Source organism: Ammospiza nelsoni, chromosome 6 (assembly GCF_027579445.1).
Source record: "Ammospiza nelsoni isolate bAmmNel1 chromosome 6, bAmmNel1.pri, whole genome shotgun sequence".
Classification (NCBI taxonomy): domain Eukaryota; kingdom Metazoa; phylum Chordata; class Aves; order Passeriformes; family Passerellidae; genus Ammospiza; species Ammospiza nelsoni.
Window position 1 is genome coordinate 52,657,545 of NC_080638.1, and position 22,295 is coordinate 52,679,839.

General features: G+C 41.7%; 1 protein-coding gene across 5 annotated transcripts in view; it reads left to right on the forward strand.

The window, feature by feature from the left end:
- The window catches only part of EVL (Enah/Vasp-like), a 120,982-nt gene that overhangs the window by 44,737 nt on the left and 53,950 nt on the right, over positions 1 to 22,295 (forward strand). For all 5 annotated transcript variants that reach the window (XM_059475066.1, XM_059475065.1, XM_059475068.1 and 2 more), the window contains exons 2-3: positions 6,293 to 6,461; positions 13,065 to 13,242. In XM_059475066.1, the coding sequence (XP_059331049.1) occupies positions 6,327 to 6,461; positions 13,065 to 13,242 (313 nt within the window). In that variant the 5' untranslated portion in view covers positions 6,293 to 6,326. The remainder of the gene's footprint in view (positions 1 to 6,292; positions 6,462 to 13,064; positions 13,243 to 22,295) is intronic.

Genomic DNA, 22,295 nt, shown 5'->3' on the forward strand with positions numbered 1-22,295 from the left:
TAGGCACCTTCAGCAGATGCTCAGTGCAAAAGGCTCCTCTCCCACTGGCAGTGCAGACAAACTCCAGCACCAAAAGATCTGCAAGGTGAATGTGCAGACCTGAGCAGGACACCAAAACCAGCAGCTTCTGTGGGACCTTCCCTTCAGGCTGGCTGGGGCAAGGGCAGCACTCTTGGGTAGGTCCCTCTGCACAGGCAGTCAACCAGGAGCAAGTGCAAATGGAGAACTTCTGACCACTGGGTTGGTTTTTCAGGTAATGCCAGGAAATGGAGCTCAGAAAACATCTGGAGGCAGTCATTGTGGCACCTCCATATTATATATGAGAGTGTGACTGCTGCTATTTAAATATCTGCTATAAAATAGTCAAGCATTTACATGTCACTGAGGACTGAAAGCGCCTTTCTGGCTATAAAGCCCCCATGGGGCTGCCCTTTGGTGTGATCAAGGGCTAAATGCTGTATTTTCACTATGAGGTGTTGCTGCATTGCTTGAGGAAGTTTCTTCAGGGCTCTGGGACAGAGGTGAACGATGGTGACACCGGCTGTGCTGCAACTTTGGTTGCAGAGGGAAGTAGACTCTGAAGCAGGGGGTCCCAGGAGTCACAAGTGTGACTGACATTGTGCTGGAGAAATGAGGCTCCCAAGAAGGGAGGCCATGAGCAGAGCTGGTGGTGAATCTCTGGTGGAAGGGCTGGAGAGTCACTGCACTACAGCAACTTTATCTCTAACAAACTCTGATCTCAGCTATGGTCTCTATAGAAGCCCAAATGACCTGACTATCTCGTGTCCCAAGGGTCTCTCAGGTTTTTTGTTCTCTAAATCCAGTGGTCAGAGAGAAACGTCCATTGTTTCAGCTTACTACTGAAACACTTCCCCTGCATCCCAGTCATTATTGTATTTATTACAGTGAAAACTGTTAAAATGTTTAGCAAATTAGTGTATTAGTGTTTGAAGTACACTTTAAAATGCTGCAGGAACATGACTTGTAGCTTGCCAGTTCTGAGGTTACACAGATCTGTACTGCACAGATTGCACATCTCTGTATACAGGATTTTGGATGTACATTAGCTGTTTTAGCTGACATTGAGAGTATTCTGTCAGCTTCTAAAATCAGCATCAGCAATTTCTTGCATGTCACGTTTAACCACACAAATGTGACTTCCCGTGGCAGCCCCAGTGTACAAGTAGAGTAAGATGTGCTAAATGACTTGTTCCTTATCCCCCACATTTTCTGGGCTGAAGTTTCATTCTCACGTAAGGCAAGCCTAGGACTAAGTAATGTCAACAATTTCTCACACCAATAAGTCTGACTAGATCAGTCTAAAATAACTTTAATTATTAATAGTAAAAATATTGAGGGGGGACATATGGGGGCTGGAAATTAAGAATAAGGTAAATGCTTGTATAAATAGCTACTTGCGTTTTCTATGAATACAAGAAAAGAGCATCTTTAAAGGTCAAAGAATCATGAGCAGCTTGATACAAGGTAGATCTGTAATTGGTTCAAAGCATGAGATCTTGATTTCTATCAGGGAGCTTTCAGAGGGAAAAAGCTTTTGCTAAGAGAGCGTCTGTGCTAAGGACACAGCTGTGTCTGTAAATAAGGAGAGTGGAAGTGTCCAGGTGCATCTGGCACCTGACACAACGCCCACAGAATTAGGTGTTTGATCCCAATGTTAGCTGGTCGTGGATATTTGTTACTCCTTTTGTGAGCACGATTTGGTGACCCCCCGAAAGCTGTGTGACCTTGTCCTGGCTCTAGGAGAAAGCATTTGAACCCTCTCCCATTGCCCCAGAGGTGTGAGCTCTGGTGGTTTGGGGCTGGACAGGGCTCCAGGGTAGGGCTGGGATAACCCTGTGCCGTGCAGGCTCTGCACGGGCTGCTCCTCAGAGGGGGCTCAGGCACTCAGTACCAAGCTCTGCAAAAGTTTTACTCCTAAGAGGATAACAGGGTAAGTAGAGAAAACAGGTCAGTGAAGGAGCACAGTGCAGCTTGGCCACTCGGTCTGGAACGAGAGGGAAAAGCCTTAGAGACCCTTCAGAGCCAGAATCTCCTCCAAACATTATGGTTTGCTCTCTTTTTCCTGTTTATTCTCTGGGACAGGTCTTTTGTGGTTCCAGCCTGAGCTATTTGTTTGTATATTTGGATTGCCCACTGGGCTAGGTAGTACCAGGCCACTGCTTGTCATGTGACATTCAGAAAAAATACAGGTATTTTCCCAGGAATCCTGGTGATGTCTATTCCATTTGTGGCTCTTTTTTGGCTATAGATCTTGGTAGTCTTATGCTTACTAGAAGCCAGGAAGAAAGGACTGCATTTTCAGGTTCTGAACAGATGGAAGAGGAGAGGAGTGTTATTCCAGGACAAAGACACCTTCCCTGCAGCACTGTCTCAAAGTGCTGGGCAAGAAAGGTCAATGCTGACCCTTTCAAGCAGGGTTCAATCCAATTTAACCAATCTGCTGATTTTTTAAGATTAATCTTACACAGAAGAGATGGATGAGAGTGGGTCAAAATGTATCACACAGAAGGAAACAAACAGTATTATCTGCAAACTCTTTTTCTTAATTTACAGTTTTGTAGTATTGAAAAAATATTCTATAAATCTCAATGATGAACATTTGATTTTAAATATCACCTGTGAACAAAACTAAGCAGACTTTCTTTAACTTCAGGCAAACAAATGGTACTAGTGCAGAGGTTTGCCTTCCCACAGATGTGATGCTTTCAGAATAAACAGGGGTGAATATTAGGATTTGGGGTCCCTAGGAAGAACCTCGTCCCCTCCACATTTAAATAAGATTACTTTAATCAGCCCCATAGTAAAGTGTTGCAAATTGGAGCAGATGTTGGGGCACAAACCTGAACAATTTTGTAATTAAGACCTCTCTATGATTCAATTTTTTATATATTTTTATACACAATTACCTATGGTGGGAACTCAGGTGGATGAGTCTGACTGCATGTTAAAGTAAAATAAAATATCAGTAGGAGAATTCCTCATATTTGATGTGTGTGAAATTTGGTGGACGTCCAGCAAATGACAAATTTTCAATAACTTCTGTGTGTTAGGAAGATAAACCAAGTTCTAGAAGTGTGCAAACATAATTTTACATGTAAATACTAATATATAACAAACTCTTATCATGGAGAAGGAATGTGGCTACTCAGAATTGTGTCACTAAGCACATTTATTACCTGTCACATGTAGCTGACCATGTGTGGTCCTAAAAATAACCAAAACTTTTGCTAGACCTTCATGAAATCACTGGTGCTTGATTTGTGTTTAAAATAATGTACAGAGAGTAATACAGAGATTCTCAGTGAGGTTTATAAAGGGAATATTTTCTTACTGTTTTTAGAGAAGCCTCTTAAAGCAGCAGTGGGACAGTTGTGCCCTTTATGCATAGGAAGAGTAGAAAGTCTTCAGGATAAAGAGTTACTAAACTCTTGGAGTTGTCTCACTCCATTTAGGGGGAGACAGCAAGCTAGCAATGGGTCCCTGGAGGCATTTTGGATGCTGAAAGATTGATGAAGTGCTTTGCAGGAAAGGATTCCCCTGGTGTGCTGTTTTATGTTCCTTTCTGTTATTTCACTGGGGGCCAGATAACAGGCTCAATCCTGTTTCCATTTAAATGAATGATGAAAAACTTCCATTGACTGCAGGAGAGCAGGGATGGAGCTTGGTGTGCTGCTGCTTCATGTCACAGGAACAATTGGCTGTCGTGCATCAAACCCTGCTCCTGAGGTCTGTGTTTCAGCCACAGGGCAGCAGCAGCTCCTTTGCTGCTAATTTTGGTGGCGGCAAAGCCTGGAGGCCAAGTTGCTGTGTCTGCTGGGATCTGGGAATGGCACAGTGAGCAATGCCATGTTAAGGCACCCATGTCTGGATGGTTAGGTGTAGTGTCTGTTGGAAGTAAGGATAATTTAATGAATTTTGACTAATTTAGCAGCTCGTGGTAATTGTGGATTCCCAAATTCATCTGAAATGGAGACAGTATTGTTCTGATGAAGGCAGTGATGTGCTCTTGCTTACTTCAGTGTACAGCAGGACTTGTAGTGCTCGGCAAGGCTTGAGGAGAAGGACGTGGTGTCACACTGGCTGAGTGTGACTCTCCCAGGAACAACATTTTCCTGGAGGTCCTGGCTCCTGGGCAGGGCATTGCTGTGCCCTGGCAGCTGATGCTCCCCTCGCTCTGGAGCTGGGGGTGGCACAAGGCCCCTGCTAGCAAAAGCAGGGCTGGAGGATGCAGGCAGTGCTGCCAGGCTGCAGCTCCTGCAGCAGCTGGAGGATTGGGCAGGCTGGAAGGAGCTCAAATCCCTCAGCTGCTCGTGTCAGATGTGGAGGAGCTGCCACAAGACATTAGCTTACCTTAAAAAACAGGGGGGAGAGGTGTTTGCTGGGTAAGTACATCAGCAAAGGTGCAGCTGTTCCCCAGGTATCTCACAAAGCAATAGCAACTGGTGGATGAGCTGGATTTTATGAATTCTGAACAATATAAATAAAATCATGTTTTGTCCTTCTGATCTGTATATATTGCTCTGGTAACAGAATTTAGCTGTTTCTATGATACGTAATAAAAATACAATTTATTTTGAATTTTCCTACCTTGTTCTTTATAGAGATGTCTGCTGGCATCATTGCTCCCTCTATAAATGCTGTGAGGACTTTCCAGGCTTTTGCTCACAGCCTGGAGGAGGCCTGTGGGCTACCTGGAGGCTGTGTAAAGTGATTGACAAAACAAGCCAGAGTCAGTAGGCTTTAGTGTACCATGGGGATACATCTGCCTTGGAAATCTTTTTGAGACCCACAGGTCAGAAAAGATTGAAAATTGCTGCTGTAATCAACCCAGATCCTCTTAATACTTGAAGTAACGTGCTCCATTTCATTAAAATGATGGCAGTGATGGGGTCAAGCAGGTTTGGGTGTGCAGCAGCTGGTAAAATTTACAAGTGGTGTAATTTGGCACAGTTGCAGTGCAGCAACATGGTTTGGCATCACCCAGGAGCTTCTCCTGTGTGTGTGTGTGTGTGTGTGTGTGTGTGTGTGTGTGTGTGTGTGTGTGCTAGGGAGGCAAACCCAAATCAAGAGGGAGGAGAGGGATTTGTGTGCAAAGCGGATTAACCACTTGCTGTTGCATTGTCAAAAATTATTTAATATGGCTTGGGCTGAGGAAGGGAGGTATGTATATACCTATATATTGATCTAAAGATAACAGGACAGTCATGAACCTAAAGTTTTTGCAGGACATAGATCTCAACAGTTTCATGTAGATGCACTAACTGAATCATAAATGCATAAGGTGCATTATTTGCTTGTTGAAAATCCCTGTTACATTTAAGGCCTCAAAGCTCCAAAATTTGCAGGATTAATTTTTTCTTCAACTTGTATTTCCTCTGGTATAAGAAAACTGGCTGGGAGATCAGGAGAGTGGAACTGCAATTCTGACCTGTATTGACATGTCTCAGCATTTGCCAGTGGCATTTATTGCCCTTGAAGGGTGTGTTTTATTATGATTCTCTGTATGTGTATTACTCAGGACATGACTAACAAACAAGAGCTAATGTACTGAGGAATTTCTGTGACTGTAAAGGAGAAAAATACTTATTTACACTATACAAAACACTGGTTATATACTTTAATGCTGGCATGCATCCAGGTTTGTGGATTCCCCTTCCCCACTTTCCTTGCTATGAGGATGAAGGAGAAAAGAGTTCCTGTGTGTTGTTCTCTGGGTATTCTGGGACTTCCAAGTGCGTCAGCAGGTCTGGGAATTAGGCGTCAGCTGGATTAACTTAATTGATTTCTTCAGTTTACCTAACATGGCTTTTGCTCCAAGGTCTGCTATACAGTTTGAAATGTATAACTCAGCTGTGGGTGTCACGTTTGTTTTGTCAGCAAGCTGTAAAATATTGCTAGGTTTTCATACAAATGTAAAAGGCTTCGCTTGCCAATAGATACATAAAATAAATAGAGCATTCATGCTGTTGGACAGTTTTCATAATGTTTATGTGATGCAGGTTATTTCTCAGAGCTTAATGTTTTATATAAAATAGATTATTGGTTCAAAACAGCAGCATACAGGAGGTTTTAAAAGTCTGTGAACACATAATGTGTCAGCTTTAATTTAACAGAGCGCATTCAAAGGATTAGCAGATCTCTTATAAAACATATGTTGAAAGTAGTACTGATAGTTTCTGTTGTTTTTTTTCCTCTAGAAGATTTAAGTAATAAGCAATAAGTAGCAAATTCACTCTTTTCTTTCCTGATTTTTTTTTGTTTTTCTCCCCAGTGAACAGAGTATTTGCCAAGCCCGAGCTTCAGTTATGGTCTATGACGATACCAGTAAGAAATGGGTGCCAATCAAACCTGGCCAGCAGGGATTCAGCAGAATCAACATCTACCACAACACGGCCACAAACACCTTCAGGGTAGTTGGAGTTAAACTGCAGGATCAACAAGTGAGTAACTACACCAAGTTTCCTGTAAATTAACCTTTGATCTCATTTGGTAAGCTCAGTTCTATACTTAATGCAACATTTCCTGCTCCCTGCAGGGTGTCTGCTAGTCTGTTTATACTCCAGCAATTCAGGTTTTCTATCATTTTTTTGCACACACAATATATCATAAATTATTACTGCATATTTGAAAAAAGAATGTTTGGTAGATGCCAAAGAGATTTAAATGTTATTTCTTCCCCCCCACAATTTTTTCTTGTTAAATGAGTCTTATTCACTCTGCAGGTTTTGCTCTCAGCTCCTCCCAAATTACTTTTTACTTGTTCTGAGCACTATATTAAAAATAGAAATAAAAATCAATTGTTCTGCACTGCTGTCCCACAAAGAGTGGTTGTTACATTGCTGTGATAAGCAATTAGTTCCTTGTAATGCACTTTAAAATCCTAGGTGCACACTGTGATCTGATTTACAGCGGACTAATTTTGCAGGCCCTCCTTGGGTATTAAAGGAATAATATGGGATTTAGATTATCAGAACTGGGATCAGACCCCTGTTGGCCACCAGAGCACGATGCTCAGCCCAGGGCTGCCACAGCATAGCTCCAGCAGCCTGCCCACCTCTTGTGCTCCCCTTGGGCCTTCTGCATGGCACAGGGATCAGGAAAAAGTGGGAATTTGCCCCCTGGGAAGGTGAGGCAAGCACTGCTGCTGGTGTGACATTGGCAGGGGCAGGGCAAATCCAGCCAAGCTGAGCCAGGTCAGGCCAACCCAGAGAGCAGGAGCCAGGGCACCACCACCTCTCAGCTGCCACCAGTGTTGAATGGATTGATCTGCTTGTGGGAATGCTGATGATCCTCAGCTGACAGCGGTTAAGGTGCTTGGGCCAGCTGGAAAAGTTACTCAGGTTCCTTACTGGAGGTGACAGTGACTTTGCTACACCATGCCTATGCAGAGTAATCAGTATGAACAAGAAAAAGCAGAACAAAAATAGGTGGGTTTTGAGCACACTGGTTTTCAGCTCCTTGCAGTGCACTTTTGAAATATCCACCAAAAGTTTTGCGACTGCTTTTATTTTTTTCTGTAGAACAAAGGCATTATATGAAAGCAGTTCCATTCAGAAATAGAAAATATTTTCAAAACTAAATGAAATAGAGTGTTTTCTTAGTCAGTTATGAAAGCCAGTACTGCTCTGTCCCAGGCCATGCTAGTTCTTCATTTTACATAGCCAGCTGGTGAATGTAAATGATTTTCATGTGACTGCAATCTAAGAGGGAACTGAATAGCTGGTGTAAAAGAAGCAGAAGTCTTAAAGTCAATATGTATATATGTAAGGGAGACTAAGTACCAGAGGTCTGTCTTAATCAGACTATGCAATTTAAAGAGTAGGACATAATAAAAAGTCAAACCTTAAGCTGCATTTTGAACATGCTTTGTGTTAACTGTAGTCTTTCATTTGCTTGCAAATGTTCCAACTTATGAAGATGCTGCATGCTATCTAAAAATCATCTCAGTTCAGAAGGAAACAGGTAGAAGAATATATTTCTCTAGAGTTTAAAGACTAAAAATCCTCTTTTAAATAAACAGAAAGTATAGTTGCTTACCTTAGTCACATAAAACTGCCCTTAAACAAAATGTTCCCTTTAAATATGATTATAAAAATCCAGTATTATCAATAAAATCAAGACAGCAGAGTAGTATTCAAAGGAACACTCTGAAAGTCTTAAGATTCAAAATTTAATATATTTTATATGAGTCTCACATAGAATCATAAGCTTGCTAGGCTTGCTAAGTATTTGCATTAAAAGAGAATAGAAATTTATTTCAGTTTAAATAATTCTCTTTTCAAGCCATTTCATGCTTGCTCTCAGGTTCTGTTAAATCTCACTGAAACTGAGGCTTTAGTGAATCTGTTGATCTGCCAGAAAAGACATATTTATCTGAAAAGGACCAATTTTCAGCTAAAATGTGATTTGGCATATGATGAAGTTAATGAAGCTACACAGATTTTTGAAGAGTTGAGAAGCTAGTTTAAAATATGTCATACAGCAATACCATGGAGGAACAATTTAAACTTTTTTTACAAACCGTTTGTCAAGGTACAGACTGGAGTAATTGTGGCTTCATCCTGCCTGACTTTATTTCCCTTTTAATTTTGTTGTTTTATATTACACCTCTAATAATATCTCTCTTTAATTTTCATCCTCTTTTTCATTTTCCACATATCCTCTTCTGTAGACTCCTTGTCTTGTCTCTGTCTAGCTGTCTTTCTCTTTTCCATCCCTTTTTTGGTGCATGTGCTGTAGCTCATGACCCTGTATTCGTGTTCTGCTTACCTTATCTCCTCATCACCTTATCTCCCTCTCTAACCGACAGTGTCTGTAGAGTTCACCACAGATGAATGTAATTGGTAGAGCAGCAGAGCTGGAGCACCATTCGGTCTCAGGAAGTGGCCACAGCTCTGTTCCTGTGTGTGTCTGGGAGGTGCTCGCTGCGTGTGGTGGCTGTGCTGGGTTACAGAGCAGCCGCACCTGAGCTCCCTCCCTGCTCTGCATAAGGTGCAGCCTTGCACAGGCTCATGCTGGCCTGAGCAGGAGCCTTCAGAAACCCCCAGGTGCTGTCCTGAAGCTTTGAAGTCATCACAGGGGCCAGAACCGGTTTGAAGCTAAGGCCAGATCAGTGTTACAATCACTCAATGTCATGAGTTTCATGTTTCCTTGAGGCCTTCATTTTGGACATGATGTTCAGTGAGGTCTTTTCCAACCTGAGCAATTCTATGATTCTGTGATTCTTGAAGTCAGCAGTGGCAATCATGTCTTTTACACCCATGTTGCAGCTTGCCAGCTGTTGTTGTTACCTGGCCTGTTGTAAAGGTAACACGTGTGAACTTCCAAGTTCACAAAGCTTACAAGCAGTAGCTCCCCATTCCAGAGTCCTGATCAAGTGAAGGTTTAAAATTAGGACTTTACATCAAGTGATGTCAGATCAGCGTGATCTCATCACCCAAAGGCACGAGCTGAACAAACAGGCAGGGAGGAGGGAGCAACTCAAAAGTGAATCACATCTCCTGAGGGGCTGGTGTGCTCATGTGGCTGAGAAGTGAATTCAGGGCCTTGGGCAAGGTGAGACATTTACATGTGAACCCAAGCCAAAACTGAAAGAGGGACAGGATTCTTGTGATATTAGCTAACCACGGCATTTGAAAAGAAAGAACCAATTAATCACTGTTGTAACTTATTAGAACTTCATCAGGTTTGGGCCTGCCTAGAGAAGTAAAGAATCTGGCCTCAGCTGTAGCAGTGTTTATGTCCTTGCTGTTTCAGCAGTCATGGCTGCTCCCTGAGAGATGGGCCTGAGCACTGGCAGCATGGCAGGGCCCAAGCTGCTGAACCATTTCATGCTCTGCAGAAACAAGCAATTGTCCTGTCCTGGTTCCATAAGCAGGAGTATTGGCAGTGAGGCTTGTGTGGGAACCCTTCCCATGATCCTGGCTGTGTGTTACACCTCAGGTGTTGCCCTGAAGCCCACCCTGTCCCCTCCAGCCCCATTCCTGTGAGTCCCATCAGCCACCACCATCCTCACTGCTCACAGCTCCACAATCAAAAGGAAATTCTTCTTGCCTTTGAGCTTTTTTACAGATTCTAAAACTCCCCAGGGAGCCTACACCTGAAATTGAGGTGAAAGGGTGAAGGAGAGTACTGGGTAGAAGTGAAGCAAATCTTTTTGTTTTAAACATTACAGTGTTTAAAACATTTAAACATGCCAACATAATGATATGCATGACTGGTCTGTGAAACTCCTTGGCACATAAGATCATTGAAATACAGAATTTAACAGGCTTCAAAACAACACAGGCATTTATATCAGTAAGATATATGTGTAAGACTACATTGTTTCAGGATATAAAATACTAAAAGAGGGTTGAAAAGGAAAAAAAGTGGCATATAAAATGTCATGTTTCAGCTTTTATGTCAAATTCTAAGGGAAGAGTTACAGGAAGAACTGTTTGCCATGGACAAATCCATAATTTATTTCTTCAAGACTTCCGGTGAAAGCTCCTCCAATTCACCTATTGTAGACAGCAACTGAAGATTAAAAGATGAACTCTTGGTCTGCTCTACCTGGCAGATGTGCTCTCTCACTGACATACGAAGCTTTAGAGCAAAGATCCCTTAGAAGCACCTGCAAAAAAACCCCATGCTTCAAACAGGGAGACCTTCTTTATTTTAATTACTGCTCTGAAGCACTTCATTATGATCATGTGCCTTGTAGAGTCTTCACACCATCTGTACAAGACACCTTTGTGCACTCATTCTTAACAACAGCAGGAGATCCCCTCATCTTTTTTTCCATTTTCTATAAACACAAGCCAAAGGAGATAAAAATGAAACTCTGGCTATTTTAAGTTTCATTTCCCACTGATTCATTTCTCAGTAAACTCTGATTTGAGTTTGAAGACACAGTATTACATGTGTGGACATCCTGATGATTACTGAAGGTCAACATTCACATTCTGTCTTTATTCAATTAAAAGGATCTAACCCTCAGAACAATGCAGATCCTTGGAGTTCATTGGAAGCAGGTTTTGAACAGTTTACCTGACTTCCATTAAACAACTTTTGGCATAGGTTTTTACAATTCCTGCCTTTATTATACAGCTGCACTGCACCCTCTGGTGCTCTTTGGGCTTTGATAGGCGTGTCCTTTGAAACAGAGGTTTCTGTTAGTATGTGAGAGACTCACTTTGAAAGCCTGGTAGAAGTTCACAATCTTTCTAAACTTTTCCTCAAAGATACTGCCTAAGCCTTCCCTTGCTTGGTCTACTCAGAAATGGTTAGAAGACTTAAAAATTGGTCCATGTTAAAAATATTGGTGTAGAAATCCAGGCATGAGTCTACTTGATACTCAAGAGACTCTTTGAGAGTGAGAAACATTGGTACAGGCTCTCCCATTGCTCAGTAGATGAATGGGGTGGTGTTCTCATTTTTCAAGGAGAAAAGGCTATCCAAGCTGTCAGATACAAGAGGAAGTTCATTGCCTCTACTGTGACCAGTTTCCACTTCATTCTGGTTGGTGTGGGTGTCTCCCCATGCAGCATGTTGGTGATGCATTTCCCAGTTCCAGGGGACTAATTCTTGGGAGCCTGCACACCCAGTATAGGGCTGCATCTTCCTTTGGCTCACAGGTTCTCAATTTCTCAATGAAATGTGTCCAGAAAAGCCCAGTGTTGCTTCTCACTGCATTTTCATGGAGCCTTAGTAATGATTCTGGTTTGGGTGCAACAGCTGGATGATCATATTTGTGCCTAAAGCTAGACCAAGGACTCAAAGACTATCTTCTACATCACTCTCTAAGGCTCACTCTGTAAGTAAATGAATCGTAGAAATAAGAGTATATTTGTAATCATCTTGAGCTCTAATGGCCTCTTTGTTGGTTTCCAACATTTTTTGTATATCAATAAAGTTGCAAGACATCTGTTAACTGTATCAATGAGACACTGTTATCCTTCAAAAACACTAATGTGGGTAAAACAATTTGTTCCTTATTAGGTGCTCATCTAATGTTTCTCTGCCAGTTTAAACTGGCAATCCACTGAAAATTCCAAACTCAGAGCTAAGAGCTGTTAATCTTTGAAGTTAGTTTTTAAAGTCTGCCCGTACAATTAAGAATTGTCAGACATCTACCAAAAATATTGTTGGACTAATTACATACACTGAAGCTTTTTAGCTGGAATCACAGTGTTAACAGAAAACTTTCCAAAAGTCTGGTCAGACTGTTAAAAAAAAAAAAAAAAAAAGTATGTTTTCTGGTATGTGGGGTCCACCTCTAACATAAATTTTGTGTACAAAGTGGTACAGTGGTGCAGTGGACATTCCTGCCTCCCCACCATTAGCTAGCACAGCTTACACTTCAGCAGTGGAGGTTTCTGTCTGGATCCCAGCTGTACTGTGTAGCTGGGTGTCCCAGTGCCCTGCCCAAGGATAAACAGAGCATTGTATTAAGCAGATTAAATTTCAGAAAAACCCGCCTTCTGCTGCAGTCTCCTCTTACCTGGAAAACACCACACGTACAGGAGGGGAGGAGGTGGGAGAGGAATGGTGGTCTGGGTTTGTCATTGCCTGATTCTAAAGAAAAAACTAAGCACAAGAAGCTGGTGGTGATCAGACACATGGGAGGAGGAAAGCAAAACTGGTGCAATGAGTCAAACATTTATGTGCTATAGGGCAAGGTTAGTGCCAAGAGCTCTGTCTGGCTCTTTTTTTAACAATTGTGCATGATCATCCTCCAAAAGATGGAAACAGCTGCTCGCCCTGGCTCCTGACAGCTGTTTGCAACATCTGCATAGCTGCATCCTGTGGAGGTGCTGTAAAAAGCAGGAGCAGGTAATAGATTTTGCAAAACTGGCTTGCAAGTCCCCGAGGCTGAACTGAACTGTTGTAAATCTCACCCCCAGATGTGAATTTTCTGTCACTGAAACAAACACTGCCTTACTGTGCAGCCATGTAGGAGCTGCCCTAGGAGCTGCCTCTCCCCATTTAGGCAACCTTCACACAAGGGTTGGGTGGGTTTTTGAGCTATTGTTAATCCTTACTCCTGTTTCAAATCCCAGGTAGTGATTAATTACTCCATTGTGAAAGGACTGAAGTACAATCAAGCAACTCCTACCTTTCATCAATGGCGCGACGCACGGCAGGTCTATGGCTTGAATTTTGCAAGCAAAGAAGAGGCCACCACGTTCTCCAATGCAATGCTGTTTGCTCTGAACATCATGAACTCACAAGATGGAGGTAAATTAATCTCTGTTAGTCTGTGACATTTTAACATGCTCGTTACCAATCACCTAGTGCACTTGTTTTGGATATTACGCCATTATAACACACTTGATAATAAAAAACCTTGGCCTTTAGAGCAGTGTTTGCTGTAGTATGAATTGCACATTTTCAGATTTTATTTCCCTTTCTGCTCATTTTTCATGGTGCCTTAACTCACCATAGGAAATCAATAGTTATTTGGGAATGCCTCAGCAGGCAGGTAGCCCCACTGATTTATGTGGATCTGTGTATGTGTTGTTTTACATACAAGATGGCAGAATAAAACTTTAAGTAAACAGAAGCTAAAATCTGAAGTAAAAAAACAGAAAAAAACCCCAGAAGCTAAAAACTTTAAGTAAATCAGAAGCTAAATCTGAAGTAAAAGTAGCCAAATCTGACAGGATAGGACTCAGAGCTGATATTTCCAGTGTGTTCGAGCAGCTTCAGCCATTGGCTCTTGTGGGTCAGCTTTCCAAAAGAGGAGTGTGAGGCACCTTGGTTATTGAATACTATATTGACTGTAAAAGAACTTTGTGGTCAAGTTTGCTATTCTGTGAATTTGCCATTGCATTAGCTTGAACTGGGGCCAAAATAAAGTCTTGGTTTCTCAGTGGAAACCAGTTTCTGGTTTGTGGTATCTGGATGAAGCACTGCCCTCAGTTACACGTTTATGATCTCTCCGCAGCTCCTGGGCTGGGAACAGAGCAGTGCTTGTGTGGTGTCTTTCCTTTTGTTTGTTCCTGCAGAAACACACACCACAGCCTTATTTTCCTTTTGCAAACATGATGAGTCAAGGTTTGCATCATGTGCTGCCATCCAGGTTTCACTGCAGTGTTCAGTGGGGATGGACAGCAGCTCTTCAGAGGGAGATTGTCCCCTGACAACCTCTAATACACAAATATCTCTTACTGAAAGGTGTGCTTGTAATGTAAGAGTTCAGATTTTTTTATTTTGCTCTTTCTGCTCTATTAAGCTGGCAAATGCAAAACTCATCAAAAATCAAGCCATATTTCTAATTCTTATCTATATTTAGAAGTACTGGGTACTTAATTCTGCTTTCTTCATCTTGAACATTTTCAGCTGTAGTTGTGCCACAGCAGGAGCCTTCATGAGGAAATCTGGCCCAGATTCACCAGTCCTAAACTCACAAAAGTCTGAAGAGTACAGAGCTCTTTGGCTGCTCAGATGTGCCCACCCCTTTTAGACCTCCAAATTTGGGTACTTTGACTATGGTCGAGTGTAGTGATTGGTTTAATGTTTGTGATGAGTCGGCCTTTCCTCCAAAAGTCCCTAAATTTGGGTTGGGTTTTTTTCCCATCTGTCTGTTTCTGTCAAAGTGAGTGAGGTTTTTGCAGGATTTTGAGTTTGCTTCAGGGAGGTGCCTTGTGGAAACACAAGTCTCAGGGTAAGAAACAAGAAACTGCCTTAAATTGTGTTAGCAACACCTATCAATGAGCAACAGGTATTTTTAAGAAAGTATTTTTGAGCACTTGAAAAGCCTAATAAATTTCTGAGAAGTTTATGCATATACAGCCAGGAATAATTCACATTTTTATTTTCTTTGGTATTTTTTAATTCATTTCCTTAGCACATTGAAAGTGTGCTTTAGATGCTGTGCAGGTTTAAAAGCCAGTCCATGCTGAAGAGCTTGTAGTTGTCACATTCAAAGACATGAATTGGGCCACAGATAAAAAACTTTATTTTCTGGACAAAAAAGAATGGCCTGGTAAACATTCAGTCCTCAGCAACCCTTTTTGTCTCCTTAGATAAAGTGTTAGAAGTTTCAAAGATTGCCAGTTGTCCCATTCTTTACAGCTGAACTTGTCAAAAACTGACATTTTGATTAAAGGACATTTCAGGGTTTTGGTTTTTTTTTAAAACCTCTGATTGTATGAAACAAATTCCAGAAACCCTCATTTTTCATTTTTTTTTAAATGACGGAATTTATTTGCAGAGGTATTTCTCTTTAATATTAGCTACACATTGGTAATGGATTAGAATGAAGCTTTTTATATCATCATAAGTTTTCCCATAAGTGCAGTGATCTCAGCATGCAAATTGACAGCAAAAGTACATAATGGATATAAGGTATGAAATGTTTTTTCATATCTCCTCTTCCAGGCTTCTATATCCCTTAAGCTTTTGTGGGCATGAATTAATGTGATAGGAATTCACACAAAGACACATATCCATATATCTTTTCAGGCACTGCCACTGCCTGCATCCTCCATCCCTTCTGCATTAGGATCTGCTTTTTTCATATGGAAAAATCATTAGGAAAAAAATGTATTTATTATATCTATGCATCCATGTTTTAAAGGTGCCCATGTGCTTATGCAGATGGATGGCAGCTTTAAGGGGCTCATTTGTATGCCCAGAACTGCTCATACACTCATAAAAAGCTCAACCAAAACCACAGGGTGAAACAGAGGCTCCCTCCGCCCCATTCACAGGGCAGCAAACCCTATCTGCTGTTCTGAAATTGGAATATGCTGTGTGCACTACTTGGCACATGCTATTTCTAATGTTTCGTTTTTTCTCACATTCCCCACTGAGACATTATTACATTTGATACTGCTGATCCTCCCATAGTTGAATAGATTCTGGCTTCCATGGCTGCTTCTCCCTTCATTCTACCACCCACTTCCATAAACTAAAATTAATCATGGTAGACTACAGCAGTAGATGTGAGACTGCATCATATCTTCAGCAGTTGTGGAGTCAGGGTACTTTTACATTTTTGAAAATAACTGGTCTTGGCATAAAGTAATGGTGTGAGGTTTGAATGGTGCATTAATATGAATTAGTTGAAAAAATGGTAGCAGTCTATGTTTAGGGGAGTTGGAAATAATTTTTAGGTAGTGATGACTTTCAAATGACTGGGTCACTTCAAATGAACACACAGTTAGTTATGAGCTAGTGGTGAGAATTACTGCACTGTCCCTCTTCTTCAAGTGAGAAAGAACAACCACAAGCACTGATCTCTGTCCTGACTGCATGGGACATGAGTGAAAACTAAACCAAGTGCTTTGTTAAATGCCAAAGGTTAAATGGGTGGAATCAGATCCTACAGCCAGACCGTGTTTACCCAGGTTACATTACAATGTTGGGGCAGGTGTCTTCCCAGGAGTGTGACACCCCAGAGTTTGCAAAAGTTGGGAGAAAAGCCATAGCCTGAACTCTGTCTGGTTGTGTTTCTGCAGTGGAGGTACCCATAGTCTCACCCATGGGGATGGCTGGCCACCTTGCAGGTGTTCCTGCTCTCAGTGCTGTGGCGGGAGCCTCTCCCAGCGCATGTGCCCAGGGTGGGCAAAGCAAGCCTTGAAAGAGGTGAACACAGACCTGGCTCATTCTTGTGCTTTGTAAGGATGCTGATGGTTAGGTCAGGGGTAATCCAAAAATCAGAAAAAATGGGACTAAAACCAAAATAATATTACAAATATGCACCATCCTTCCTTTAGAGGTTGACAGCTGCCTCACTGAAACACAGTTTTTTTACCTGCCAGCTTATTTATGTGCCTAATTAATTTGATTTCCTTTTACATCTCTTTAATCTGTTCTTCCTTACAAACAAAAGAAGAAATGTTGGTTCTGAGCCAACCTGCAAAATGATAACATTGGTAATAAGCAAGTCAATCTCTTGCTTACAGTGCTTTAATGGTGTCATTTAGTAAGACCATTAATGTGACAAACAGCTTGCCATTTAATTGTTTTTCTTTAATGGGTGTCCACTTTGAGAAGTCAGACCGTTTGCTGGCATAACTTACCTGGTACAAGGTAGTGTGTCACCAGCTAACTTGGACATCTGCAGCCAGGTTTCACTGGAGCAGAGCATCACCCCTTCCTGCCCCAGGAGACTGTGGAAGAATTGTGCACAGATCTCGCCCACAGGCTGTTTGATATTTTGTTGTATTCATATTGTTATTATCCTATTTCTAGAGTCCCATACCTTCTGAGTGGTTTTCTCACACACAGCTCTTCACAGCAGTGCTGCTCCTGCTTCTTCACCAGGGCTCCTCCAAGGCTCTCCCTGCCCAGCCAATCCACCCCCTTTTATCCCAGTTATCTTCATTAGCCACAGCTGCTGCCCAATTAAGGACATCACAGCTGCAGCCCATTTAGAACAACTAGGATTGGGGCAAGGCCACTTATACAATACATAGATTTTACTAGGACTTCTACTATAATGTTTCATGTTTTTTGGGGCTTACATCCTCTTAGATTTGCCAAGTGCAATGGCTGGTGGCAGGGCAGCATGGTCATTGGAGCAGGACATAACGTGAGAACATTAGCAAGTTAAAATGGGCAAGTTCTTCCTTGCCAGAATTGGGTAGGAAAGCCAATGGTGCCTGTAATGAAGGTAACTCTCTGCAGGGCTTAATGGAGCCTATGATGTCTGTGCTTCTCCCATGGAGCTTACACTTCCAGGAGAGAGGGAATGTGAGACTATTTTCTCTCCTTTCTTGTTCCCCAGTTTTCTGGGGATGGGCAACGGGATTCTTCATCTTTTTCTTTCTTTATTTGCTCCCTTCAGACATTGAGTCCCAGCTGGTTGCTGGCTACACCTGCATGTTCTCATGTCACATCAGAGGACAGTGGTTCAGCTTTGTGGCTTGGCATGACCAGCTCTGAGGGCACCTTGGGCTTCCGTGGCTTAAAGACTTGGAACCTCTAGGAGAAGAATTAAGACTCTGATTTGTGCTGCTGGTAAATGCTGCCTGTGACATAGTGAATATAATGTACTGTGAACTTCTGCTTTTCTTTTGATGTCTGTGCCCTGGGGACTTAGATAGTTATTGTTGACTTACAATGTATGAAAATTCCATTTCTAAATGTAAACACCACATGCTGAAATGCCTTGTGCAGAGTTAATCATAGTTAGCGGTCAGCTGCCTTATCTGACTAAGAACAGAGACTTTGGACGAAAGCTTGAAACAGGAGAGAGGTCTGAAGAAGATTAATAGTGATTTATTTCTTTATTTATGCCTTGTAAGAAAGCCATTTTCTTGTTCTAAGTGTCTTACAGACCACACAATACAGACATAGGTCATGGAGGGTGCAGAGTTCAGCCCTGTGCCTTCAGCTTCAGACCCTGCCTTGCCTCTGCAGGGAGGATGTTTTGGTAGAAGGATTGTTCCTCACTCCTCTTCCTCTGGTTAGATCTGCTGCCTTTTCCACCACTGTGGATTATTTCTCCTTGATTTTATTAAGTTCTTGGGAGCTTGATATCTTTTTCCATTCCTTCAGTCATTCTGCTCTTATCCTTTCAGAAGTGATGGCATGTCTCCATTGCTGGGAGGAAGTTCCTTGAAAAACACTTTGAAGAAATAAAAGAATAAAGATTTGATTCATCAAATAGGAGATAAACTGGCAGAATGTACCATACATTCTCTCTCCTAGTTAGATGGCCTAAGTATTTGCAAGGTTTCTGTCAGTGAAGGATGTGTGTGAAGATTATGGTGCACTGGATTTCAGATAAAAGTGTACACAGGGTTTTTTATATTTTTTTCTAATATTATATCGAGCTCAGTATTTTTTCATTAGCATTTTGACAGCTAGTCTTGCATCCCTCAGTTTTTCAGTGGCACTAATGTGTAACTTCTGGGAAATTTAGTCATCTTCTACAGAGCAGTGTCCGTTTTATTTGATAATATTGCCCCAAGACTTCCCAGCACCATAGAGGACACAGTGTGGGAAGACAAAATACTTCCTCTTCATTACAACACTGCATAATACATAAAATAGCTCATCAATAATGAAAGGGACCCACCACACAACACAATGCCCACTTGCAGCCAGCTGGTTCCAAAACTGTGCTGGGCTAAAGAGATCTGTGCTCCATGCAAGGTGCTTTGCATGCTGCACTGTGGACTCATTTCCCACACTATCAGGTGTGTTGGTGCAGATTATAAAGGCCTGAGATCGTGTACTCTGTGCAAATGTAATTTTTCACAGTGCTAATAACACTTAAGGATGTGTGTAACTTCAGCTGGCACAGACATTGCAGAACCATAAGCATGCATTCTGCTGCAAGTCTTTGAATCAAGTCATTCCAGACATTGTTCCTATTTATAATCTAGGCATAGAGAACTTGTAAACAACAAACTTTTGGACTCACTGGTGTAAATATAATCCAAGTGGTCAGACACCTTGGGCTAGCCAAACTAGCAGCCTGCAGGCAGTGGTTAATTGGGTACATGTGAAAAATAAAAAATATCTGCTTCTTTAAAACACAAAAGTTTTCCCAGGGTAATAACTGTTTTCTGACTGACATCTTTCAAAAACACCAGAAAAAGGCTTAGAGAAATAAATTTCACAATGTTTCCAGACTCATGCCTACACCAGTTTCAGTATCAGCTTTAGTCACTCAGAAATGTTCTGCAGATAGGGGGGTTTCTGATCTAAATTGCTGTGCTTTGTAAGTCAATGAAGAGGGAGGGAAAATTCAAATAAGATGATGAGCTTTTTCCTTTCATCTGCTGCATTGCTTTATCACTGAAACCGTTCCAGAAAAGTCCACGTGACATACAGAATCTTTTAGAATATTGCTTACTCTAGAAATAAATTCCTTCCTTTGCCAGTTGGACAGGGATGAGCTGTTACCCAGCAAACCAGGTGGGAATTTATTTTCCTGCAGCAGCCAGTGAAAGGCTGTGAGGGCAGGAGTCCCTTGTGACCCCAGCTGTAAAATATTAGTACAACCACAGGACCGCTCATTTTGTTTAATTCCCAAAACTTCTTCTTCCTGTGCTGGGGGAGGATGACAGTCCCAGTACAAGCCCTCTGCCCAACTTTCCAAAATAACCAAACTTCTCCTGGAATAATAGGCACTTGCTTGCAGGCTTCCCCTGCCTGCCAGACTGCTCAGGTGCCCTCTTCTCAGGTTAACCTGGGCTTCCTAACTGGATATATGGCATTCCACAGGATCAAAGGTGGAAAGGACTGAGTTGGACTCACAAGGATCACCAAGTCCAACTCTGAAGTGAATGCCCATACAGGGATGGAACCCACAACTCTTGCATGATTAGCATTAGGCTCTGACCAACTTCTAGGAATCTGGGTACATTTCACATTAAGAGAAACATGTTTAAAGACAGAACTGGAAGAAGTTGGCCTAGCCAGGAGAAGGAGTGAGTAAAACTGGTTAATCTTTTGTATTAGCTTGGCTCCAGCTGACTGGAGCCCAGGAGGTGAATATATAAAGTGGGATTACAGACTTCTTTCAATGCTAGAACTGTAAATTTCATTGCCATTATTCATCTGTCAGGAAGTATCAAAGCGTTATTTAATTATTCTGCTCTATAGAAGCAGGCATTTTTTCAGCTCAGTTTTTCAGTCCCCCGGATGGTAGGGATCCAGAGCAGAAAGTTTTCTCACAGTGTCATGCAAATACAGACCCATGACATGCTGCCTGTGCCTCTCAGCCCTTTCCTGCAGGACTCCATTGAACCCTGCTCAGAGCCGGAGCTGCTGTCCAACGTCTGCAGCAACAAAAGGTGCCTCTGCTCTTTGAAAAGCATTATATACCTAAAGGCTCTTGAGTCACTTGCTGATGCTTTTTGCTGTGCTGAACTCCTCTGCACTAAATCAAAACCACTTCAGGAAGGAAACTGTGTGTGGGAAACAAAATTGCTGAGAGATTTAAGAGAGACTTGCACACGTCGACTTGTGCTAGCAAGATTCCCTTGCACCATTGCCTTCCAACCCCTGTTTTTCTGAGTGTGCTGCAAACTGGATAAGTTCCCAGAGCTCAGTGATAGAAGATTCACTGTGGCTTTTTTACTAGAGTATAGTCAGTGGCAGAAGAATATATTAGCTTAAGAAAAAAAAAAATTATCAAAATTTAACAAGTCCATTAATTTATGCGCAAGCAGTATGGGCCAGATTTTGGCAAGTGTTCATTTGGAGACCATTTATAGAATTGTTTGGGTTGGAAGGGACCTTAAAGGTCACCTAGTTCCAGCCCCCTGCCATAGGCAGGGACAATTTCCTCCAGATCAAGTTGCTCAAAGCTCCATCCAGCCCTTTGCTTCTTTTTATTTAATAAATTTTCTGTATTCTCAGCTAAGAGCCAAACTCTATAATAGTTTGTCTCTGCACAGTAACTCCCCTAGCTGTGATCCCACTCCTAGCAGTCAGTAATGTGTGACCATGATTTTCCTGTCAATGGAAGTATATTTTTCACTATCTGCATCTGTAGCACTGGGTTTTGTACCTGAGCTGGGATCTCTGTGTGGCCAAGAAACAGTAACAGAGGCTCTTGGTACAGTCAGTTATGTATTAGGTGTCCCTAAAGGCAAAATTCATCCCCTTCTCCCTCTCTTTCTCATCACTGGCTGCACAGGATTGATGCTAAGAACCTGTCTTTGGTCCCTGACAATTTTACTATCATCTTCTTACTTTCTTATTAATGAAATAGTGATTTCTAATTATGATGTAATTAATTAGTAGCTATAATGATAATTAAACCTCTGGTTTAACAATAATAAATTAGGGACCTGAAAACTAATGTTCATAAGGTGTATTTTTAGTGGTGCTCTGTGGATTTCCTTGGGACAGTCAGTGAGAACTCCCAGGAACACATGTGTGTTGTGCATGTCCATATGTGTGTTCACATGAGCAGTGCACATCAGATTTTCACTTTTCTGCCTGCCTGAGCTCTGCAAGCAGATGGGCTTTTTGCATGCAATCTTTTTTTATTTTATACCAGAAGTGAATTTGGAAAGATATTCACACATATATTAGATTGAAGTCAGGAATAAGTTGCTCAGCTAAGAGGATTTTTAGGAAGATATTCACATTTTTTTAGGAAGATATTCATATTTTTTTAGGAAGATATTTCACATATATATAGGTTGAAGTCAGGAATAAGTTGCTGGGCTAAGAGGATTTTTCACTGATAAAATTGGTAGTATTTTGAATTTCTTTTTTAAACTATGCTGCCATAATGTGATAGTTCAGTGTGCAAACAGCACTCATTAGAAAGGTGTTTGTGGTCAAAGCAGTGTTAGGACCAGGGGACTGTGCAG